At 45.2% G+C, this 25,688-nt stretch overlaps 1 protein-coding gene across 3 annotated transcripts in view; it reads left to right on the top strand.

The window, feature by feature from the left end:
• Positions 1–20,076, top strand: part of B4GALNT2 (beta-1,4-N-acetyl-galactosaminyltransferase 2) — a 44,769-nt gene extending 24,693 nt beyond the window's left edge. For 2 of the 3 annotated variants that reach the window (XM_012503638.2, XM_030808005.1), the window contains exons 6-11: positions 2,074–2,254; positions 3,590–3,676; positions 7,413–7,600; positions 9,357–9,497; positions 11,913–12,132; positions 12,747–20,076. In XM_012503638.2, coding sequence (XP_012359092.2) covers positions 2,074–2,254; positions 3,590–3,676; positions 7,413–7,600; positions 9,357–9,497; positions 11,913–12,132; positions 12,747–12,952 — 1,023 coding nt within the window. In that variant the 3' untranslated portion in view covers positions 12,953–20,076. The remainder of the gene's footprint in view (positions 1–2,073; positions 2,255–3,589; positions 3,677–7,412; positions 7,601–9,356; positions 9,498–11,912; positions 12,133–12,746) is intronic. The other variant, XM_030808006.1, reaches the window with a different exon arrangement.
• The last annotated feature ends 5,612 nt before the right edge of the window (positions 20,077–25,688 follow it).

The raw sequence follows: 25,688 nt of genomic DNA, 5'->3' as shown, positions 1-25,688 counted from the left end.
TCCACATGAAGGTCTTATGGTGCTATATCTGATCAGTGGGATGCAAATTGTGCTCAGAACCCTAACCAAGAGGAGTCTGGGAAGTGTGGTTTTAGTTTCCCCACCTTTCCATGTTGGTCAGAGGTTAGAATGGGTGATCAGTGAGCAGATCGGCAAGGCCTCCACCACCCATCACCGCTGAGTTCTTGTTCTCTATGTTGTCTTCTTTTTTTGAGACAAGGTCTCACTCTGTCACCCAGTCTGGAGTGCAGTGGCGCAATCATGGCTCACTGCAGGCTTGACCACCTGGGCTCAAGCAATCCTCCCGCAACAGCCTGTGAGTAGCTGGGACTACAGGCGTGCACCAACAAACCTGGTTAATTTTTTTTTTTTTTTGAGTTGGAGTCTCACTCTGTCACCTAGCCTGGAGTGTAGTGGTGCGATCTCTGCTCACTGCAACCTCCACCTCCCGAGTTCAATCGATTCTCCTGCCTCAGCCTCCCAAGTAGCTGGGACTACAGGCATGCACCACCACACCCAGCTAATTTTTTGTGTTTTTAGTAGAGACAGGGGTTCACCATGTTGGCCAGGCTGGTCTCGAACTCCAGACCTCAAGTGATCCATCTTGACCTCCCAAAGTGCTGGGATTACAGGCATGAGCCACCGTGCCTGGCCCCTGGTTACTTATTTTTTATTTTTAGTAGAGATGTGGTCTCGCCATGTTGCCCAGGCTGGTTTTGAACTCCTGTGCTCAAATGATCCTCCCACCTTGGTCTCCCAAAGCACTGGGATTACAGGCGTCAGCCATCGTGCCTGGCTATATTGTCTTCTTCATAGTCCTGCTCTAGACCTGAATTCCCTGCTGCGCGTAGTTCCATGCTTATCATCTCTCTTCCACATTGGAATACAAGCTTCATGAAGGCATTTACTGCTGTTTTCCCAGTGCCCGTAACTCAGTTTTTAGAAAGTGTCTGTTGACTGACTAGTGTCAACAGTGTTGGGAGTGACACTGTTCAATTTCCTTTAATAGATAACTGTGATGACTCACAGAAGGCAAGAGAAGAGAGTGGCTGTGGGGGGTAACAATGGGGTAGAGAGGAGTAAGCCAGTTCTAGCTGCATTTTGGAAGCAGAGCTGAGAGGACTTGCCACCAGACGGGCTGTCTGTGTGCAGAAAAGGGTAGAGCAATGAGGACTTCCCTCGGGGCCTGGAACAGCTGAGTGGATGGAGGTGCCATCCACAAGGCAGAGGGAACAGAGATGAGGGTGAGAGGAAACCAATTTATAGAGGAAAATCAGTAGTTCCATTCTGAAGACAAGAAGTTTGAGTTGCTTGTGAAAGGCCTCAGCAATTGGATCTCAGAAAGGTGAGCTGAGATCTACTACAATGTGACCCCATCTGCAAAAGAACAGGTTTTAAACCATGGGAACAGATGAAATCTAGCAGGAAGGTGTGGAGTAAGAAGGGAAAAGAGTCTAGGATTGGAGTTTGAGACCAGCCTGGCAAACATGGCGAAAGCCCGTCTCTACTAAAAATACAAAAACAAATTAGCCAGGTGTGGTGGCTCATGCCCGTAATCCCAGCTACTCGGGAGGCTGAGGCAGGAGAATTGCTTCAACCTGGGAGGTGGAGGTTGCAGTGAGCTGAGATCATGCACTGCCCTCCAGCCTGGGTGACAGAGCAAGACTTCATCTCAAAAAAAAAAAAAAAAAAGAATCCAGATCAAGGTCTGAAAAACTCTATTTGGAGATATAGAGAGAGAGGAAGAGGAGGAGTTGTCAAAGAGAGGTCAAAAAAGGCTGTGGGTGGTATAAGAAGCCAAGAAGAATGGAACCCTGCAAGCTGAGAGATGGGAATGTTTCCAGAAATGGGTCCTTTCATCCTTGGGGCCCTAGGACTTGGGGGGTTGGGGGCGGGGGCGCTAGCACAGTGACTCCCTGCAGAGCCAGCCCTACACTGTCAAGGGCACCCTGGTGCTTCTCCCCTCACCCTTATGTGCTCTGCCCTGGCTCCCAGCCTGGGTATGTATGTACCTTTCCAGAGAGATATTTTCCAATCCCTGCATTGAGCATCATTCTACCTCACCCACCCTAGGTCACCCTGACAGCTTCTCTGGGGACACTGAACACCCTTGCTGATGTCCCAGACAGTGTGGTGCAGGGCAGAGGCCAGAAGCAGCTGACCATTTCTACCAGTGACCGGAAGCTGTTGAAGTTCATTCTTCAGCACGTGACATACACCAGCACGGGGTACCAGCACCAGAAGGTTGACATAGGTGAGAGCCTGTCCTTGGGGTGCAAAATGCTTAGGGATCTAGAAGATACCTCTGGGCCCTCTCAAAGTCTTCCTCCTTCAGGAAGCCTTCCTGTTTTTTGTGTTTTGTGTTTGTTTTGTTTTGTTTTGTTTTATGAGACGGAGTCTCACTCTGTCACCCAGGCTGGAGTGCAGTTCTGTGATCTCTGCTCACTGCAACCTCCGCCTCCCAGGTTCAAGTGATTCTCCTGCCTCAACCTCCCAAGTAGCTGGGATTACAGGCACCCGCCACCATGCCCAGCTAATTTTTGTAGTTTGAATAGAGACAGGGTTTCACCATCTTGGCCAGGCTGGTCTTGAACTCCTGACCTCGTGATGCACCTGCCTCAGCCTCCCAAAGTGCTGGGATTACAGGCGTGAGCTACTGCATCTGGCCTGCTTGCCTGCTTTTAAGATTCCTTCCCTCTTTCCTCTTTCTAACCCCAGACACATAACTTCATAATTACTGTACCCAGTACTATCCCCACATTGCCATTGACCCCATAGAGCCACTCCAGGAGAGAACAAATCATGCTGTGCGCTTTGCACCTGGTGAGAACCATCCAGTTCTGCTCCCAGTCCTCTGCAGCTCTCAAAGCTGAAGATTTCCACTGCAGTAGAGGAGGGAGCCAGCCTGTGCCTCAGCATCTTGTCTTGGGCACTAATAGGAAAGAACTGGGAGAACTCCCCATTCCAAGGGCAGTGGCTTTGTCTCTCCCCTCCTTCCCTTCCACCAAGAAATTCTAGGGAGAACAATCCCTGCCACTCTCAGGGCAGCCTGAGTTTCTTTCTGGATGAGTTAAAAGCACCCTTTTCTCTTTCGACCAGATACATAGGATGCATTCCCAGGACACCAACAGAAAAAAATGTAACACGGTTGCAGGTGATATTCATGGCCACTAGCTAAAGAGATAGTTCTCCCTACCTTCAGATTTTCAAACATTCTTCTTCACAAGATTACCCTGTGAGGTAAAATAGGGTGGGTATTGTTATCCTGGATTAGCAGACAGAGAAAAAAATCACACAGTAAATGGCAAAGTCAAGCTTAGCCCAGGCCCTGTGGTTTCAAGCCCACTCCACCCTACCACATTCTCACAGGGGAAGAAGTGTGAACTTAGGAGTCAGTCAGCACATTGCCCCAGGGACACAGCAAGGCGGGAGCCTCAATGCCAGAGACTCTATGGGGTCCTTGATCTCATCCCAGCCAGGACTCTCCCCACCAAACCTGTACTCGCCTGTCATGGTGGCTTCCCGGGGTGACATGGAGTTTGATCCAGACAAGATACTGCCTGTGCCATGACCTTATTTCTCCCGCCAGTGAGTCTGGAGTCCAGGTCCTCAGTGGCCAAGTTTCCAGTGGCCATCCGCCATCCTGTCATACCCAAGCTATACGACCCTGGACCAGGTAAGGCCCTTGTCCTTGGGGCTCCGTGGTGGCAACCCTGTGAAGCTATTGGTGAAATTCAGAAGGGATCACCTCTGAGATGGAGGATAATTGATTAAAATGACAGCTCTGATATGCCCCCTGACAAGCTTCATTTGGAGGAAAAAAACTCTAGGACACAATCCCCTAAAATTTATTAATTATATTTAACTTAGGCCAGGCGCGGTGGCTCTCGCTTGTAATCCCAGCACTTTGGGAGGCTGAGGCGGGCGGATCACGAGGTCAGGAGATCGAGACCACGGTGAAACACCGTCTCTACTAAAAATACAAAAAATTAGCCGGGCGTGGTGGCGGGCGCCTGTAGTCCCAGCTACTTGGAGAGGCTGAGGCAGGAGAATGGCGTGAGCCCGGGAGGTGGAGCTTGCAGTGAGCCGAGATTGCGCCACTGCACTCCAGCCTGGGTGACAGAGCGAGACTCCGTCTCAAAAAAAAAAAAAAAAAAAAAATTATATTTAACTTACTATGTGGTTGTGTGCAAATTTTGGGGAAAAAAGCTAAACAATTATAACATTTTAGTAAGTAATAATAATAAAAAGAGTGGTATTGAATCAAATTGGAAATCCTGATATAAACCCAATACATGTTGGAATTTCACTGTGTGATAAAGACAGCTTGTCTGGCCGGGCGTGGTGGCTCATGCCTGTAATCTCAACACTTTGGGAGGCCTAGGTGGGCAGATCACCTGAGGTCAGGAGTTCAAAACTAGCCTAGCCAATATAGTGAAACCCCATTTCTACTAAAAATACACAAATTAGCTCTGCGTGGTGGCGGGCACTTGTAATCCCTGCTACTCGGGAGGCTGAGACAGGAGAATCACTTGAACCCAGGAGATGGAGGTTTCAGTGAGCCGAGATTGCGCCACTGCACTCCAGCCTGGGCAACAGAGCAAGACTCTGTCTCAAAAAAAAAAAAAAAAAAGAGAGAGACAGCTTGTCAAATTAAAGGAGGACAAATGAACAAATTAAAAATTGGCTTTTCAAAAAATCATGTGAGATAATGGTGTAGCTATATGAAAGATAAAAAGTTGAATCCAAGTGTGATGGCCTGCTCCTGTAATCCAGCTCACACCTCTAATCTCAGCTACTCAGGAGGCGGAGATGGGAGGATCGCTTGAGCCTGGGAGGTGGAAGCTGCAGTGAGCCATGATCACCACTATACTCTAGCCTGTGCAACACAGCAAGACCTGTCTCAAAAAAAAAAAATAAACAATTGAAAAATAACTTTTAAATTAGAAGTAAAACTTGAATCTATGCCACAGTTCATACCAAGATAAATTCAAATTGATCAGATATCTAAATAAGTTTGAAAGTACTAGAAAAAAACTTGTAGTTTAAAAATTAGCTGGGTGTGGTGGCATGTGCCTGTAATCCCAGCTACTGGGGAGGCTGAGGCAGGAGTATCATTTGAAACCTGGAGGTGGAGGTTGCAGTGAGCCGAGATCCCGCCACTGCACTCGAGCCTGAGCGACAGGGCAAGGGTCCGTCTCAAAAACAAAAAAAACAAAAAAACTTGTAGTTTAAAAAACAATCTTAGGGTATAAGGCATGACACAAAACTCAGAGACCATAAAGAAAAGATTAAAAATATAAAATAGATAAAACTTTACATATTAAAATTAGCAAATTATTTTTTTTCTTTTTGAGACGGAGTCTCGCTTTGTTGCCCAGACTGGAGTGCAGTGGCGCGATCTCCGCTTGCTGCAAGCTCTGCCTCCCGGGCTCACACCATTCTCCTGCCTCCCAAGTAGCTGGGACTACAGGCACCCGCCACCATGCCCGGCTAATAAAATTAGCAAATTTTAATAAGTAAAGTCAAATAACGAAGGACAAATTGGGAAAAAAATCTTCAATTCACATTAAAGACAAAGGTCTAATTTTACTTAACAGCATCTATGTATGAATCAATAAGAAAACACTCAATAATGGAAAAATGTGCAGCTCAGAAAAAATTAAATTCAGTAACACTTTTAGCCATTAAAATATATGCCCACTCTCACACTGAGAAAAGTGCATATGAAAACTACTTTCACATCAAAAGGTTTTGGACAAGGCTGGAAAAACAGCATATCAACTGTGGTTAGGAATGTAAATTGGCACCTCTCAGGAGGCAATTTGTCAATTCCTATCAACATTTTAAATGTGTATATCCTTTAGGCCAGCAATTCCATTTCTAGAAATTATCCTACAGATATTTATATCTGTGTGAAATGACATTTGTCCGATTGCAGCACTGTTTGCAATGACAAAAAACAGAATGGGCTGGGCGCGGTGGCTCACCACTGTAATCCCAGCACTTTGGGGGGCTGAGGTGAGCAGATCACTTGAGGTCAGGAGTTCAATATCAGCCTGGCCAACATGGTGAAAACCCATCTCTACTAAAAATCCAGAAAATCCAAAATCGGGAGTCCCTGCTACTTGGGAGGCTGAGGCAGGAGAATCGCTTGAACCTGGGAGGCGGAGGTTGCAGGTAGCCGAGATCATGCCACTGCACTCCAGTCTGGGTGACAGAGCCAGAAACTGTCTCAAAAAAAAAAAAAAAAAAAGGGCAAGAGGGTGGCACAGGGGGAGGGTTCTGGAACAACTTCTGTCCAAACAACTTCCGATTTTTGTCATTCTGGGAAAGTGGCTCTGTGCACTCATCCACAAACAGGTAGGGTTGTGGCTTCCAGCATGCATTAACTCCAGCTGTCCCCATGCCATGCAGACATGGCAACTGCACAGTCAGATGCCAGTTCTCCGTTTAGTGGCTGAATCCCAAACACATCTGCAGCTCCAGTTGTGGCATCATGGGGTCTTTTCCGTAGGAAAGCTGTCCCCTCTCCAGTCTCTTATACGTCACATGCCTTAAGATGGACAATTCGGTCCAGGCCTTGCAGTCTCCAAGTAAACCTATTTCTAACCATGTCTTCCTGAGGATAGAGATCAGGTAAGCTTTTCTCTAGGAGGTGCAGATGATGGTAGAAGCAAGTCTCAAGATTGGTAGATGTTTTCTCCTCTTCCTGGGCTTCATGACCCTCCATATTGAACCCTTAGATGGGCAAAGCTCTGTGCATTTCAACTCCTAATATTAAGATGAAGGCCAGGAGCAGTGGCTCATGCCTGTAATCCCAGCACTTTAGGAGGCCAAGGCAGGCGGATCACCTGAGGTCAGGAGTTTGAGACCAGCCTGGCCAACATAGTGAAACCCCATCTCTACTAAAAATACAAAAATTAGCTGGGTGTGGTGGCACATGCCTATAATCCTAGCTACTTGGGAGGCTGAGGCAGGAGAATCACTTGAATCTGGGAGGCGGAGGTTCCAGTGAGCCAAGATTGCATCATTGCACTCCAGCCTGGGCAACAGAGGCAAAATTCCGTCTCAAAAAAACAAAACAAAACAAAACAAACAAACAAACAAAACGGGACATAAGCAAAGTGCTAACAGGCAGGAGGTGTAAAATGAAGCATTCAGACAGACAGTTGGGAAATGACATAGTGGGGCCAACAGAACCAGGAAATACAACAAATTGTGTATGTTGTAAATGTCTTTATTTTCTAATGCAACTAACAAACTCTTATTAAGCACCTCCTGGGTACAAGAGGCATGAGACCCACAGACACTGACAGGTTATGGCAGAAAGAAGCCATCAGATCAAAGCAGGAAAAGACAGTGAAGCTTCCTACAGGACAGAGCGCTGACACCCACTGTTTTCTGCCCAGAGAGGAAGCTCAGAAACCTGGTTACCATTGCCACCAAGACTTTCCTCCGCCCCCACAAGCTCCTGATGATGCTCCGGAGTATTCGAGAGTATTACCCAGACTTGACAGTTATAGTGGCTGACGACAGCAAGAAGCCCCTGGAAATTAGAGACAACCACGTGGAGTATTACACGATGCCCTTTGGGAAGGTAGGTCCCTCTCAGATTGGGTGGCAGCTGCATTCCCGGACAAGAGGGCCCCAGGGTCAGGTTCTACCCTGGATGGGGCCGCTTCCTCAAGGGTCTTCCTAAGAAAGCAGAGTCCAGGAGTGGGAGCGGGTAAGGGCTGTCCTCCGAGTACCGTTGCTGATTCACAGAGAAATTGGTCACCCTCACTTTTCTGCATTCATGAGGTGGTTAGTCCACCTTTCCTCATTTTTTTTTTTTTTTTGAGATGGAGTCTTGCTCTGTCGCTCAGGCTACAGTGCAGTGGCATGATCTCAGCTCACTGCAACCTCCACCTCCCAGGTTCAAGCGATTCTCCTGCCTCAGCCTCCCGAGTAGGTGGGATTACCAGCATGCACCACCACACTCGGCTATTTTTTGTATTTTTAGTAGAGGCGGGGTTTCACTATCTTGGGCGGGCTGGTCTCAAACTCTTAATCTTAGGTGATCCGCCTGTCTTGGCCTCCCAAAGTGCTGGGATTACAGATGTGAGCCACCATGCCCAGTCTCTCATTTCTATTTTTTTTATTTTTCATTTTTTTTGAGATGGAGTCTTGCTCTGTCACCTAGGCTGGAGTACAGTGGTGCAATCACAGTGATCATGGCAGCCTCAACCTTAAAGGCTCAAGTGATTCTCTCACCTCTGCCTCCCTAGTAGCTGGGACTACAGGCATGCACCATGATGCCAGGCTAATTTTTTAAATTTTTTGTAGAGATGGGGTCTCACTGTGTTGGCCAGGTTGGTCTCGAACTCCTGGGCTCCAGCGATCCTTCTACCTAGGCTTCCCAAAGTGCTGGGATTACAGGCGTGAGCCACTGTACCCCGCTCCCATCTTTCCTCATTTCTGATGTGGAAATTGATTGGGGTCCTTATAATTGACCTGAGGTCTCTGACGTCCCAAAGATTCCTGACATGTAGAGAAATCTGTCATCTCCATGATTCTACCAGAGCTAGGTTCTTGGTCTCTCTCTCCTCTTTCTCTCTCCCTTTTTCTCCTTGACTCTGTCTCCCTCCCCACTCTCTCTCTCTCCTTCTCCCTCTCTTCTTCCCACCCTCCCTCTCTCCCCTACCTCTCTTCCTCCCCACTCTCTCTTTCTCTCTTCTTCCCACCCTCCCTTTCTCCTCCCCCACCTCTCTCCCTCCCCACTCTCTTTCTCTCTCCCTCTCCCTCTCCTTCCCACCCTCCTTCTCTCCCCTCACCTCTCCCTTTTCCTCCCCACTCTCTCTTTCTCTCTCCCTCTCTTCTTCCCACCCTTCCTCTCTCTCTCCCCCCACCTCTCTCTCTCCTTGCTACTCTCTTCCTCTCTCATTTTCTTCCTCCCTCTCTCTCCCCCTTCCTTCCTCCAAGGACAAAGGAGGAAATGAATATTATACATACCAGATGTCCTTCAAACTTGACGTCTTACAGGAGACAAAAGGAGAGCCATAGAAACTGTCAGGTGAAAACGGACTTCAGCCAATTTATATAGGCCACAGAGCCAAGGAATGACTTTCTAGCCTTTTTTTGTCTCAGTCTTTGATCCACGTAGTCACTGTCCCTTCCAGACTTTCTCTGAGACATGGACTTCCTTCAACCCTGTGGTTCTCAGCCTTGGTTGCACATTGGATTAGCTCCCACCAAATTCTAATGGAATTTGTCTGGAGTGCATGCAGCCTGGCTGTTGGGAATTTAGAAAGCTCCCCAGGTGACTCTAATAGGTAATATGGGCAACAACTCCTTTAACCTCATTTCATCTACAGGGTTGGTTTGCTGGTAGGAACCTGGCCATATCCCAGGTCACCACCAAATACGTTCTCTGGGTGGACGATGATTTTCTCTTCAACGAGGAGACCAAGATTGAGGTGCTGGTGGATGTCCTGGAGAAAACAGAACTGGACGTGGTAAGGGACAGTTGCCAGTTTCACCCAGTCACAATCTGTAGAGATGGAGAAGAGGGGAGAAGAGCAGGAAGAAATATATAAGAGAAGAGGAGGGGGAGGGAGGGGAGGGAGAGGGGCTGGTGCAGGAGGTGAATAGGCCAGTGCAACCCAGGTGGAGACTGCTGCACCAGCTCACGCCTCCACACTGACTTTTCTTTGAGTAAATTTCACCCCTTCCCTCATTTGCAATTGTTTTCCTTTAAAATTGTGGGTTTATGCAGCATTTCTAACTCCCTCCGTTGACTAGTATGAGATTAAAGACAGCAGCATTCTGGTTCTATCACACAACATTAAAAACAGTATAAATGGTATAAAGTTTTAAAAGCACACATGGTGCTAATGACATTTTTAAAAAGAATAAGAAGAAAATAATAAAAACAGCCTAGGCATGGTGGCTTACACCTGTAGTCCCAGCACTTTGGGAGGCTGAAGCAGGAGGATCACTTGAGCCCAGAAGTTCAAGACCAGCCTGGGCAACATGGCAAAACCTCATCTGTACAAAGAAATACAAAAAATAAGCCAGGGATTGTGGTATCCACCTGTAGTCCAAGCTACTCAGGAGGCTGAGGTGGGAGGATCACCTGAGCCCAGGAGGTCGAGAAGATGCAGTGAGCTGAGATTATGTCACTGCACTCCAGCGTGGATGGCAGAGTGACACCTGTCTCAAAAAAAGAAAAGAATAAAAACATCAGAAGTAAATTTACTGTAGAAAAGAAAAAGGGGCATGGATGAGAAGGTAAGTGGTGTCGTGATCACAGTTAACTCTACTGCAAGTGGACAATCCCCAAAACACCTAGATCAGCAAAGATATCTCTTGGCAACTCTTACAGAGACCAGATCACGATAACTTAAGAGAGAAGATGTTCCAGCTCGTGTAACAACCACACGGGCAGCTGAGTTGGCTCCAGGATCATACTGGATCAGCTTCCTTTTCTTGTTGCTCCTCGATCCTTTGGTCCCTGGCTGCATGGCCAGGAGGAAGAGGGGAAGAGGAAGTGAAGGGAGAGCAGGTTTCCTTTAAGGATGTGATGTAAACGTTTCTCACATCAGTTCTAAATCATATCCCTTCAGCCAGAAGTTTGTCACACAGTGAAACCTTGCTGCAAGGGAGGTGGGGAAATGCAATCTTTTTTTTTTCTTTAAATAATAAATGGGCTTTTGTTTTTTATTTTTATAAATTGAGGGGGCCCAGGTGCAGATAGCTTATACACATGTATTTCGTAGTGGTGAAGTCTAGGCTTTTAGTGTACCCATTACCCACATAGCGAACATTGTACCCAACAGGTAATTTTTCAGCCCTCACCTACTCTTTTTTTTTTTTTTTTCTGAGACAGAGTCTAACTCTGTCACCCAGGCTGGAGTGCAGTGGCACAATCTCGGCTCACTGCAGCCTCCATCTCCCAGGTTCAAGCGATTCTCCCGCCTTAGTCTCCCGAGTAGCCGGGACCATAGGGACATGCCACCATGCCCGGCTGGTTTTTGTATTTTTAGTAGAGACACATTCTCACCATGTTGGCCAGGCTGCTCTCGAACTCCTGACTTCAGGTGATCCACCCACCTCAGCCTCCCAAAGTGCTGGGATTACTGGCGTGAGCCACCACGCCTGGCCTAACCCTCGAGCACTCTTAACCTCCTACCTTTTGTATTCTCCAATGTCTATTATTCCACACCGTATGCCTGCGTGTACTCATTGTTTAGCTCCCAGAAATGCAGTCTTTAGCTGACTAGTTGACTATGTCGTAAAACTCAGAACGGTCATTTACTAAAAGGAAGAAGGAAGAGCGGGTGATGGGGGACAATGAGCAGACTTTACCACGTCACCCTTAGAGGATTATGATTCTTTCAGAAATAGATGTACTTGCTCATCTGTTGTGCTCAGGCTCAAACATGAAAATGCACATCTCTCCCGTGAGTGCATGGATAGGCAGCTCCGAGAGGTAAGCGAGGAGCAGAAAATACTAGGAAGACAGCTCGAGACAAACAGCTCCCTGCAAGACATCTAACAAGTGGAAACTCCACAAATGGACCAGTGCACACAGGCTGCCTCTTACCTGTACTGCAGTACTCCTTTCCCAGTGGAAGGGAGTGAGTTATCTTCTTCTGGAAAGATAATCTTCTTTGGTCTTGGGTAAGGGTTACTCATGCCAAGGAGATTTTCTGGGGTAGGCAGGAAATAAAAGAGCCCAGGGACCCAACAGTGGTATAGTGAAAGCCGTGGCCACAACAGCAAAAAGGGAGTAACTGAGGGATAATTTGAAAGATAGATAGAGAAATAATTCTTGTTATAACTGAGGTGCAGTCCAGCAAATCTTCCTGGAAGAGGCAGGATGAATATTGATCTGCACTCTAACATGGATTTCTCTGCCTGCTGGCTAGGTAGGCGGCAGTGTGCTGGGAAATGTGTTCCAGTTTAAGTTGTTCCTGGAACAGAGTGAGAACGGGGCCTGCCTTCACAAGAGGACGGGATTTTTCCAACCCCTGGATGGCTTCCCCAGCTGCGTGGTGACCAGTGGCGTGGTTAACTTCTTCCTGGCCCACACGGAGCGACTTCAAAGAGTTGGCTTTGATCCCCGCCTGCAACGAGTGGCTCACTCAGGTGGGAAGGCTGAAAGAGTGAGAGAGGGAGCTGGGCTGGGAATTAGCTACAGAAGTTTGTTCTTTCCAAGGGCTGTACCCGGCTGGCTGATCATAGTCGCTTGCCCAGCATCAGTACGTCCCTTTCCCTTTCTCCCCAGACTAGGGAGCTCTTGATCTGTCTTACCTCCCTCCTCACGTCTCTTTGACTTCTGTATCTCCTGTAGGCTGCCCTTCTTTTCCTTCCTCTTCCTTTCCCTACAGCTCTGTCTTCTTCATCCTTTCCCATGCTGCTTCATATTCTATTTTTCCAGAAATCCTTTCCTATTAACTGCTCTCTCTTTCCCTCTTACTCCATCAGCCCTGGAGTCCACAGTTCTGTCCAGTTTGAAAGCCAATCTGTGCCATTCTGCCTCTGTGCCCATATCTCTGCCTGAGAAATGAGCTTATTTATTTCCTTCCAACTCATCAGCAGGGACAGGCTCCTAGAGTTAAGGGTGTGGCTTCACGTGGGGCTGAACCTCCCCGGTGTATGAACTGTGTTCTCTCCCTGGGACTCTCCCCCACCAGACCTGGAATAGTACCCACTTTTCTGACCGCAGCTCCCACTTCCTTCTGCTCTCCCTCTCTTTGCAGAATTCTTCATTGATGGGCTAGGGACCCTACTCGTGGGGTCATGCCCAGAAGTGATTATAGGTCACCAGTCTCATTCTCCAGTGGTGGACTCAGAGCTGGCTGCCCTAGAGAAGACCTACAATACATACCGGTCCAACAGCCTTGCCCAGGTCCAGTTCAAGCTGGCTCTCCACTACTTCAAGAACCACCTCCAATGTGCCGCATAAAGGTGTGAGGGCATAGGAGAAACACTAGGCCGGCTGGTTATGGTATCTATAGCAGGCCACCAAAAACTGGACTCCTGATAGGTGAACTTTGTACCAAACCAGCTGGTGGGTAGGGAAAAGGGAAATGGCTCAGTTACTGGAAGTATCAATCAAAGGTGAAGGGTCATTAGAAATGAACTAGTCACTGACCAGGGCAATGGAGACTGTATTGATAGCAATGATGATTTGTACAATGCCCTGCCTTTTTTGAAGCATTTGCATGGGCAGTATCTCACATCATCTCATCTGATCTCACACAAAGACTACATTGGTTTGTGTCCTCAGTCAAAAGAACAACTGCCTGGTCCTTGATAGTTGTTTGGTGGAGATTCTGTCACAGTCAGAAGCATCCGATCCAGCATCACTGTCATCCCTACGTTTTTATTGAGTTCTATCTTGTAGACTCAAAAAATGTGAACAATCCAGGGTCCTTGCCTTGAGGAGGTTTGCAGCCTGGTTCAGTTCAGTCCAGTCACAGAATTAGGCAGCTGGGGTCAGAGGATCAGAGAAGGGAAGGGGTCAGCAGGTCCCAGGTGGTGGAGGAAGACTCCGTGGAGTGAACTTGTTAGGAGCCTGAAAGCAGACATTCAGGCATCAGAGAGGGCAGGAGGGCCCTTGGGCCTTCCCACTGTCCACCAGAACAAAGGCTGCCCTGGCATCAGACTCACTCCAGACCTGTTCCAGAATGCCAGGGATTGAACTCAGAGCCCATGCCAAGGCGTGATGGTGAACAGACAGTGTGAGTGTGGTGACAAGCCACTAAGCTCCAGTGACATGAGGCCAGTTGCTGATCACTCAAAACTCATGTCATTTACAGAGTGGTTCCATCACTCTGTTGTTGGATAAGCCTCTTTCTGTTGCCTGGGGGTTGGCAGATTGCTGAGACCAGCTTGGTCATGGAGACCCTAACCCAGTGGTGCTAGAGGAATTAAAGACACACACATAGAAATATAGATTGTGGAGTGGGAAATCAGGGGACTCAAAGCCTTCAGAGCTGAGAGCCCTGAACAGAGTTTGACCCACATATTTATTGACAGCAAGCCAGTGATAAGCATTGTTTCTATAGATTATAGATAAACTAAAAGTATTCCTTACGGGAAACAAAGGGATGGGCTGAAACAAAGGGATGGGCTCTGGCTAGTTATCTGCAGCAGGAACATGTCCTTAAGGCACAGATAGCTCATACTATTATTTGTGGCTTAGGAATGCTTTAAGCGGTTTTCCGCCCTGGGTGGGCCAGGTGTTCCTTGCCCTCATTCCGGTAAACCCACAACCTTCAGTGTGGGCATCATGGCCATGATGAACATGTCACAGTACTGCAGAGATTTTGTTTATGGCTAGTTTTGGGGCCAGTTTATGGCCAGATTTGGGGGTCTGTTCCCAACATGTTCCCCTTTTTGTTTTCCAAAGTGATAAAAGCAAAGGCAGCTTTGTCACGGTGAGCTACTTCTCACAGGAGTCAGGATCCGCACCTGCAGACTATACAAAGACAAACAACACAGATTAAAAGCACAATCATCATTGAAATCGCAGAGCTTCCAAGTGTCTTTATCCATTTTGATTGGTTAATATCTGCTAATCTGTCTGCAGCTCCTTCAAGCACTCCAGTCCCTGGCGTTGAGGTCAAGTGTGCCCAGGATGCTTTAAATATTTGTTCGTTTAATTTTGCAATATGCAAAGACAAGTTTGTAGAGTGTCCTTCTAGATGCTTTTTTATTCTTTCCCAAATTTTGATCTTATTAACAGACATTAATAGTTTCCACAAATCCTTATGTTTAGCTTCTACAGCAGACCATATCATTTGAGGTTGAGGTGCCGCTATACTGCCATGTTTCCAGATAATAAGAACTCTTGCTGTATTTCTTACCTTTTCTACCATCTGACTGTTTTGTTTAGACCAGCTGAACACAGTGTGGCTGTGGCATGCAGACTGAGAGGTGTAATTTAAGCTAAACATCCCCTTAGGGGACCAATCAATAATGATTCCACAGGAATCGTTGAGCAGCACCTCTGCCTGTTCTGCAGTGCAATCTTCCCAAACAAGTACATTCATTATTTCTGGCCAGGTCCAATTCTGTTTACAAATAGGTTTTGAGCTGCCTTTGCTTTGCCTCAATTATAGGAGCAGATTTATTATGGTAAATACTAAGAGCAGAAAGCATGTGTAACTGTGTCATACAGTGATTACATCCAGGCATTATTGCCAGCCAAGATTAATAAATATTCCCAATAAGTATAACTGTATTCTGTGTTGTTCGTTGTTGAAGGAATACTACGGCAATGGTGATCACCACTATCATATCTATCATTAAATTACTCTTTGTGACTGGTTGTCCCACTTTCCTCAGGTTTTCTTCTGCCATCTGTGACAGCTTCTTGATCTGTCCCCAGGTAGATGGCTGTGTTTGACAGCTGTTTCTCATGATAGTTGGGGTCCTCCTCAGCATCAGTCTTGACATGGCTGCAACCGGGGGATCCTCGGGATCCTCCTGGAATCTCTTCCTCGGCATCTGGCTCATGGTAAGGTTTCAGGTGTCTTGATGGCACCCAAATTGGCTGTTGATTCGGTCCTGGAGAAACACAAGCATAACTTCTACCAAGTTATTATTTTACCTATTTCCCAACTTTTTGTTATCAGATCTCTCCACCAAACCAGTTGTTCTGCTTCTGTCTTTGCAGCTGGTTTCTGTAGATGCTGTTCAGCTGCTGGCCTTTAGGCAGGCTAAAAAAATTTAAAGTCAATAATGCTAGAATCAATTGCATATGGGGTGTCCCGTAGTCCCTGTTTCTCCCCTTTTGCTTTTGCAACTGCTGTTTCAGGGAGAGATTCATTCTTTCTACTATGGCTTGTCCTTGAGAATTATATGAGATGCCAGTAATGTGTTTAATATTCCATATAGAGAAAAATGTAGCTAGAGCTTGGCTACTATAGCCTGAGGCATTATCTGTTTTAATAGAAGCTGGAAAGCCCATCACCGAAAAACACTGCAAAAGGTGACGTTTAACACAGGCAGAAGACTCTCCTGATTGGCATGTAGCCCAGACAAAGTGAGAAAAGGTGTCCACACATACATGTACATAAGCTAGTCTCTCAAATGAGGGAACATGTGTGACATCCATTTGCCAAAGAGAATTAGATTCCAATCCTTGAGGATTAACTCCTCCTGCAAAAGATGAGGAATGCACCATTTGGCAAGTTGGGCATCGCTGGATAATAGCTTTAGCTTCTTTCCAGGTGATGCCGTATCTGTGTTTGAGACCAGAGGCATTAACATAGGTTAAATTGTGAAAGTGTCTAGCATTAGATATTGCATTAACAACTAGATGATCGGCCATTTGATTCCCTTCAGTTAAAGGTCCTGGAAGAAGTGTATGAGCCCTAACGTGAGTGATGTAAAAAGGATGCATTCTACTCCTGACTGCTGTTTGCAATTGGGTAAATAAAGTCATCAGTTGCTCATCTGTGTGGAATCGTAGTTGAGCATTTTCAATTAATTGTGTGGAATGAACCATGTATGAAGAATCAGAAATCACATTAATAGGCATATTAAAAGCAGTCAATACCTCAATTACAGTTATAAGCTCTGCTTTTTGAGCTGAAGTATAGGGCATCTGAAGTGCTTACTTTTCAAGCCAGAGTAAGAAGCTTTACCATTACTAGACCCATCTGTGAAGACATTTTCAGCACCTTCAAGTGGTTTGAATTTAGTTATTTTAGGGAGAATCCAATTAGTTAATTTCAAAAATTGAAACAATTTTGTTTTGGGAAAATGATTATCAAGAATACCCACAAAGTCAGCTAAATGAGTTTGCCAAGTAAGACTATTTATAAAAGCTTGCTGTATTTGTGCCTTCGTGAGAGGGACAATAATTTTTCCAGGACCATATCCATGTAATTTAACAATCTGAGTTCTCCCATTTCCTATCATAGTAGTGATTTGATCCAAATAAGGAGTTAGAGTCCTTGAATTAGTATGCGGAAGAAAAAGTTACTCTACAAGATCTTGCTCTTGAACAATAACACCAGTAGGTGAATGCCGAGTTGAAAAAATTAGCAAATCTAAAGTCTTTTCTGGATCTATTCTATTTATTTGAACTTTATGGACTTGCTTTTTGATTAGCTGCAGCTCTGCCTCAGCTTCTTTTGTTAATTGCCCAGGGCTGGTGAGACTAGCATCTCCTCTAAGGATAGAAAATAGGTTACTCATGGCATAGGTAGGAATGCCTAGAGCAGGTCATATCCAGTTAATGTCCCCTAGTAATTTTTGAAAGTCATTTAATGTTTTCAATTGATCCCTACATATAGTTACTTTCTGTGGCACAATGATAGTGTCATTTACTGAAGTCCCCAAGTAGGAGTACGGAGTAGCAGTCTGAATTTTGTCAGGAGCTATAATTAAACCAGCACAAGAAATCAAATTTTGCAAGTGATCATAACATTGGAGTAATATTTCTCGAGTGGGGGCAGCACAAATTATATCGTCCATATAATGAATAATGTAACACTGAAAATTTTTTATGAGTAGGTTCAATTGTTTGCCCTACATAAGTCTGGCAAATTGTTGGACTGTTTAACATGCCTTGTGGCAACACTTTCCAACGAAAATGCTTGGCAGGCTGCAGGTTGTTTACTGCAGGAATTGTAAATGCAAACCGTTCACAGTCCTGCTCAGCTAAGGGGATAGTAAAGAAACAGTCTTTTAAATCTATGACTATTAAAGGCCAATTTTTTGGAATCATAGCAGGAGAAGGCAGTCCTGGCTGCAATGTCCCCATAGGTTGTATAACTGAATTGATGGCTCTTAAATCAGTTAACGGTCTCCATTTACCTGATTTTTTCTTAATTATAAAAACCGGAAAGTTCCAAGGGGAAAATGTTGGAGCTATGTGTCCTTTTTCTAATTGTTCAGTAACTAAGTCCTCTAAAGCCTCTAGTTTCTCTTTACTTAGTGGTCATTGTTCTATCCAAATTGGCTTATCTGTTAACCATTTTAAAGGTATAGGTTCTGGAGGCTTAACAATGGCTGCCATCAAAAATGATATCCTAAACCTTGGCGGGAACTTTGTCTTTCCACTTGAAGTGGTTCCTTAAAACCTTGCAAATTTTTTCCTAGTCCCATACCAGGGACATACCCCATTTCATGCATCATATGTTGGCTATACAATTGCTCTGGAATTAGAACTTGTGCTCTCCATTGTTGTAACAAATCTCTTTCCCATAAATGTATAGGTACAGAAGTTATAATTGGTTGAATAGTCCCAGGTTGTCCATTGGGCCCTTCAAAATGCAAAATATAACTACTTTGATATACTTCAGGGGCTTTACCAACTCCAACTATGTTAAAGTGAGTGGGTTGAATTGGCCACGTGGACAGCCAGTGCTGCAGAGAAATGATTGAAATGTCTGCTCCTTTATCTACCAAACCTTTAAATTTCTTTCCCTGAATAGTTATTTCACAGGTAGGACATTTATCAATAATTTGATTCACCCAGTAAGCTGCTTTGTCTTGTTTATTTGTGCTTCCAAATCCTCCTGTTTGTTTAATTTCACTTTTCCCCATTTCCACATATGGCACAATCAGGAGTTGTGCTATACGCTTTCCTAGCTCTGCTTTCCAGGAAAGAGAAGTAAATATAACACTTTGAATTTCCCCATTGTAATCTGAATCAATGACTCCTGTACGTACTTGCACTCCTTTTAAATTTAAACTATATCTACCTAGAAGTAATCCTATCATCCCTGCTGGCAAGCATCCACAGACCCCTGTTGGAACCTTTTGTGGAGATTCCCCAAGCATAAGGCTCACAGCATTTATGCAGCATAAATCTACTGTGGCACTACTGGCTGTGGTGGGGGACAGACATTGTACAGGGGTGAGGGAGTGAGCTATAATATTTCCCTCTTGATCTGGGGGGTATATCCTAACAGGGAACTGCCAAGCCTCTGTATCACCCTCTTGTCTAGCTTGCTCAATTCCTGCCTGAATAGAACTGAGAGCGGTCGCTTGAGGCACTGCTAGAACAGTCACTGGGGCAACTACTTTTCACCCAGTGTCCTCTGGAAAAGACAGATCTGGAGGGTCAGGTCACTCTTTTTCTTCAAAATAATGAGGGGGTGCAGAAGAGTAAGGACAAACCTCTTCCTCATTTGCCGCTTTAGCTTTAGCCAGCAAACAAACCTGCTCTGTCATCTCTTCTGTTACTTTGTTATACTTTCCTTCCTTCTCATCATTAGTGTGAAAAGGTTCTAAGGTGGAATGAACCAGAGCCCACACTTGTCCCATTGTTACCCTGATGCTTCTGAGCTCCCCTTCTTACTCACCATGGGGATTGCTTAAGAGTACTCGGGTGTCCTCCAGCTTAGTTCCACGTTCTCCAACCGTCACTCTGGCAATCCTTCGACTAGGGTTCAAGCCCCATGTTGGGCACCACTTGCCGACACCAGCTCGGTCGTGGAGACCCTAACTCAGTGGTGCTAGAGGAATTAAAGACACACACACAGAAATATAGGGTGTGGAGTGGGAAATCAGGGGACTCACAGCCTTCAGAGCTGAGAGCCCCAAACAGAGTTTGACTCACATATTTATTGACAGCAAGCCAGTGATAAGCATTGTTTCTATAGGATTAACTAAAAGTATTCCTTACAGGAAACAAAGGGATGGACTGAAACAAAGGGATGGGCTCTGGCTAGTTATCTGCAGCAGGAACATGTCCTTAAGGCACAGATCGCTCATGCTATTGTTTGTGGCTTAGGAACACCTTAAGAGGTTTTCGCCCTGGGTGGGCCAGGTGTTCCTTGCCCTCATTCCACTAAGTCCACAACCTTCAGTGTGGGCATCATGGCCATCATAAACATGTCAGAGTACTGCAGAGATTTTGTTTATGGCCAGTTTTGGGGCCAGTTTATGGCCAGATTTGGGGGCCTGTTCCCAACAGCAGATTCTATGACCACTTCAGCCCTGCCTTTACAGTTTCTGTTTACCTGTAGACTTTTTCTTCCTGTGGCCTAGGGTAGTTCAGGATCACTAAAAATGTGTTCTGTGATATATTAATAAAAATTTCTGAAAAATGAACTTACAGCAAAATTGATTTTGGTACTCTAATAATTTTGAAAAATATCGCGTGCTATGTCTCCTTCTTGTCAGGTTGCAGTTCACATTAGTGTAGTAAAGGCTCTGAGAAGACCTGAGGTAAGGAAATCTCTTTAACTTTGTTTAATTCAGCATTTCTGAAGTACAGATAGAGACTAGCAGTCATTTTTTATTCTCCCAAAACAGAACTGAGCACATACCTCATTCATTGTATGTCATAAAGATTATATTGCTATAGCTTTTTTTGTATACTAACATAGCTATAGGCCGGGTACGGTGGTTCACACCTGTAATCCCAGCACTTTTGGAAGCCATGGCAGGAAACTTGCTTAAGCTTCAGGAGTTTGAGGCCAGCCTGGGCAACATAGTGAGACCCCATCTCTAGTGAAAAAAAAAAGACGAACATAGGAAGCCTTTGATTGGAAGAAAAAATAAGATAAACAAGCATAGCTATATAGGAAAACAACATTGCGTTCTCCCATCCCAACACAGTCCCATATGACTCCCCTTAGATCCAAACAAGAAGAGCACCTACCTGGACCTTGTGCTCTAGAGTACCTTGCATGTCACAAACGTGCATTTACTGACAAAGCCCAGGGAATCTCTGTCACTTAGGATCCAGTGCTTGGCACTAGTACAGCATGACTGGTAACCCTAAACATCCACTCTTGGGACTAATACTATTCAGGCCCCAGGGAAATACTTCTCCACATCTCTTGCCTTGTGTCACCAAAAGACAATTGCACCCAAATGCAACGAAAGTTTGTGGACAGCGCTTTGGAGTACTGATAGGATTTTGGCTGCAATATGCTTAGGTAAAAGGAAAAGACATATTTTAAAATTTGCTAGATTCTGCTGGACACAGTGGCTCACTCCTGTAATCCCAGCACTTTGGGAGGCTGAGGTGGGTGGATCATTTGAATTCAGGAGTTTGAGACCAGCCCGGCCAACATGGTTAAAACCCTGTCTCTACTAAAAATACAAAAATTGGTCGGGTGTGGTAGCACATACTTGTAATCCCCAGCGACTTGGGAGGCTGAGACAGGAGAATGGCTTGAACCCGGAGGCAGAGGTTGCAGTGAGCTGTGATCATGCCACGGCTCTCCAGCAGCCTGGGCAACAGAGTGAGACCCTGTCTCAGAAAAAAAGAAAGAAAAAAAAGTGTTGGTCAGGCACAGTGGGTCATGCCTGTAATCCCAGGACTTTGGGAGGCAGAGGCAGGAGGATCACTTAAGCCCAGGAGTTCAAGACCAGCATTGGCAACATAGTGAGACCCTGTCTCTATATTTAAAACTTTTTTTAAGTAAAAAAAAAAAAAGTAAAGTCTTGCCATGAAAAAATGTCAGATCAACTAAAACCGTGTGCTTAGGAATTCTGACACAAACTCCTTATCTCATTGCAGGTTGATAACAAAGAGCTCCCAGACCAGTCCTCAGAGCACACTTTGAGTAGCGTTGCTTTAGATTAAGGATCAGCAAACGTTTTTGTAAAGGACTAGATAGTAAATATCTTAGGTTTTGTAATCCACATAAGGTCTCTGTTACATATTCTTTTAAAAAGACAACTCTTTAAAACTGTAAAAGCCATACTGAATGCTTAAGGGGCCATTCAAAAACAAGCCATGGGCTGCATTTAGCCCTTGGCTGTAGTTTGCTGCTTTACTTAAAACTGTTCTTAGAGTACAAATTATGTGAACAATCTTGATTATAAAAGCATAATTAGTGATTTTGTTGAAATAAAAGCAAGAAAATTCAATTATGTGGGATAAATACATGATAATTTACGAATTATATATATATATGTGTATGTGTCTTTGTTTTTTGTTTGTTTGTTTTTGAGACAGAGTCTCACTCTGTTGCCCAGGCTGGAGTGCAGTGTTGTGATCTTGGCTCACTGCAACATCCGCCTCCCAAGTTCAAGCAATTCTTATGCCTCAGTCTCTCTAGTAGCTGGGATTACAGGCACCCACTACCATGCCCAGCTAATTTTTGTATTTTTCATAGAAACGAAGTTTCACCATATTGGCCAGGCTCATCTTGAACTCCTGATCTCAAGTGATCTGCCTACGTTGGCCTCCCAAAGTGCTGGAATTATAGCCGTGAGCCACTGCGCCCAGTCAAGTGGTGGTTTTTTTGAATAACAAAGAGTAGGCAACATATCAAAGCAATGGAATTTATTTATTTGTTTATTATTATTATTATTTTGGGACAGAGTTTTGCTTTTGTCGCCCAGGCTGGAGTGCAATGGTGTGATCTCAGCTCACTGCAACCTCTGTCTCCCATGTTCAAGTGATTCTCCTGCCTCAGCCTCCTGAGTAGCTGGGATTACAGGCATGTGCCACCACACCTGGCTAATTTTGTATTTTTAGTGGAGACAGGGTTTCTCCATGTTGGTGAGGCTGGTCTCAAACTACCGACCTCAGGTGATCCACCCACCTCAGCCTCTCAAAGTGCTGGGATTACAGGAATGAGCCACTGTGCCCAGCCAATTTAATTATTATTATTATACATACCTTGGTGTTCAGTTGATGGATTGTTGATGTTTGGGTGAGTAAGAACAAATGGCTCAGTGCGGTGGCTCACGCCTGTAATCCCAGCAGTTTGGGAGGCTGAGGCGGGCTGATCACCTGAGGTCAGGAGTTGGAAACCAGCCTGGCCAACATGGGGAAACTCTAACTCTACTAAAAATACAAAAAATTAGCTGAGCATGTGGCGTGTGCCTATAATCCCAGCTACTCGGGAAGCTGAGGCATGAGAATCGCTTGAACATGGGAGGCAGAGGTTGCAGTGAGGTGAGATCATGCCACTGCACTCCAGCCTGGGCAACAGAGAAAAACATATTCAAAAAAAGAAAAAACCGTCCAAACAAACAAAACCACCACCACTTTACAATTCTTTTTAATTTTGCCACTATAATGACATCTTTGTCAAGGTAAGAGGATAGAACATTAAACAGTTTGCTAGCTTCATTTTTTATAGCTTTAAATACTTACACATAAGGATGTTGGTTTTCGTGTGTACTCTTTTTTTTTAAACTTTAGAGATGGAGTCTCACTCTGTTGCCCAGGTGCAATGGTGAGATCTCAGATGCAAGTGATTCTTGTACTTCAGCCACCCGAGTAGCTGAGACTACAGGCATGCATCACCATGCCCAGCTAATTTTAGTATTTTTTGTAGAGATGGGGTTTCACCATGTTGGCAGGCTGGTCTCAAATACCTGGGCTCAAGCAATCCTCCCACCTCAGCCTCCCAAAATGCTGGGATTACAGGCTTGAGCCACCACGCCTGGTTTGCTTAACCTAATTTGAGTTGGTTCCTGTTACTCATAAACAAAGTGTCCTAAATAATACAACCATGCTGTACAACTGCCTGTTTCCAAAACAGAAAGGCATACATAAATAAAAGGTTTTCTCCTTTGGGTAGTTTGGAAGCAAAAATCAGGTCACAGACAATACCAGCCACATAGGCTTTCCTCCAGCCTTGAGTTTCAGACACAACCAAAGAGCCTGGACCAAACCAATGACAAAGCTATCCTTCCAGGACACTGAGTATCCCCCTGATATTTTCTGCTAAACTCCAAATTTCAGGAAAGCTGGGTACAAATAGCCAAATAATTGCATGGGCCTCCAGGGGGCGCTCAAGCCTGCCCTCTCTGTTTCCTTTACTTCCCCACCCGCTTAACCCAGGAAAGGAAATTTGCTGCTGTGCTTTTGGAGAGGACGGATCTTATTGGCTACTGGGCTACTGGTCTTTTTCTTGCCTGCATAGGTGTGTCTATTTCCTGCGGCTGAAGTAGAAATTGGGTCTGAGGTCAGCTGGCTTCTTCTCCACTCTTAGGAAGGTTTTTGATTTTTTTTTTTTTTTTTTTGAGATGGGAGTCTTGTTCTGTCACTCAGGCTGGAGTGCGGTGGTGCTATCTTGACTCACTGCAACCTCTGCCTCCCGGGTTCCAACAATTCTCCTGCCTCAGCCTTCCGAGTAGCTGGAACTACAGGCGTGGGCCACCATGCCTGGCTAATTTTTTTTTTTTTTGTATTTTTAGTAGAGACGGGGTTTCACCAGGTTGGCCAGGATGGTCTTGATCTCTTGACCTTGTGATCCGCCCGCCTAGGCCTTCCAAAATGCTGGGATTACAGGCGTGTGCCACCACACCTGGCCAAAAATCTCATAATGGTTTAAGAAGGTTTACAAATTTGTGTTGGCCCGCATTCAAAGCTGTCCTGGGCCACAGATTGAACGAGCCTGCTCTAGGAGAAGCGCCCCTGTCCTTTACCTTCCAGATCCACATCTGATGGGGAGTGGGCAGGTTGACCTTTCTGAAACCTACACAGAGCTTTAACTGCCCACTTCCTGTTAGTGGTGTTCACAGGTGTGGGCATGGCCGTAGGAGTAAAAACTCATTAGCTGTTAACAGTCAGGGTTTTAAGGAAACTGAATTGCCAATGAAATCTGATTGGCAGTTCCTTAAAACTTACAGGTTTCCTGTCACTTCCAGTCACTTCCAGACATCTTGTCTAGACATATCTTTGAGACTGGGGAACCTATTCTTGTAACCACAGGCCACCACCCAGGCCTCTGGCGCTCAGTTAAACGGCTTCTGCCTTGAGACTATTCACAATAGTGTCTCTAGTACAGAGGGACCATCTATAATCTGCTCTTTGCCCCAGTTTTTCCTCTTTGTGGGCAGAAAATATTTAAAGCATTGTGATGCAGCAAGCTGGTCTCGCCCAAATCAGTGTCCTGCTAAGTCCTCTGTCTCTGGATGCTAACTTTCACTTGGGGTACAGAATTCAGCTTTTCCAGCCCTGTAACACTCCAAGTTGTAGGATTTCCAGTAAACTTGGATTGCAAGCCACTCTAAGCAAAACTGAAAACTTAAAACAGGGCACCTTCAGCCTAAAAGATGTCTCTTATAGGACCTGAAGACTGCATGAAATCACTAACTCCTGCCAGCATTCCAATTTTTTCCTACCATTTCCCATAATTCCACAGTCCTGATAGGCACATAGTCTGTGTTCCAGACACCAGCACCAATTTCAGGATCATTCAATTTTGAAGAGGTGCCTGCTCTCCACCCTACCTCTTCCACTCAACCCTGCATCTGTCTTGACAGAGGATTCAAGTTAACACACAGCTCTTCTTTTTCTTATTCCTTTGTTTGGATGCTCCTGCTTCCTTTATGTCTTCAGTTTCAAACAAGTTCAATTCAAGTTATATTCAAATTAGAATATAAATTCTAATTCCCTCATCTTTAAATTTTACCAAGGGATTATCAAGATATTCCTCATGTAATTGAGTAATCTATGTAACTGCATATGCCTCTCTCCTATCCCATTGTGCTTGTAAAGATCCCAGCTCTCCACATGCAAAGGACACAAAAGGCATTCATCATAAAAGAAAAAAAAAGGTACATTTGACTTTATCTATCAAAATTAAAACCTTCTGCTCATCAAAAGACATTGATATGGTTTGGCTGTGTCCCCACCCAAATCTCATCTTGATTTCCACGTGTTGTGGGAGGGACCTGGTGGGAAGTAATTGAATCATGGAGGCAGGTCTTTCCCATGCTGTTCTGTGACAGTGAATAAGTCTCACAAGATCTGACGG

The sequence above is a fragment of the Nomascus leucogenys genome, unplaced genomic scaffold, assembly GCF_006542625.1.
Source record: "Nomascus leucogenys isolate Asia unplaced genomic scaffold, Asia_NLE_v1 Super-Scaffold_258, whole genome shotgun sequence".
NCBI classification, from domain to species: Eukaryota; Metazoa; Chordata; class Mammalia; order Primates; family Hylobatidae; genus Nomascus; species Nomascus leucogenys.
This window is presented reverse-complemented; position numbering and strand designations above follow the sequence as displayed.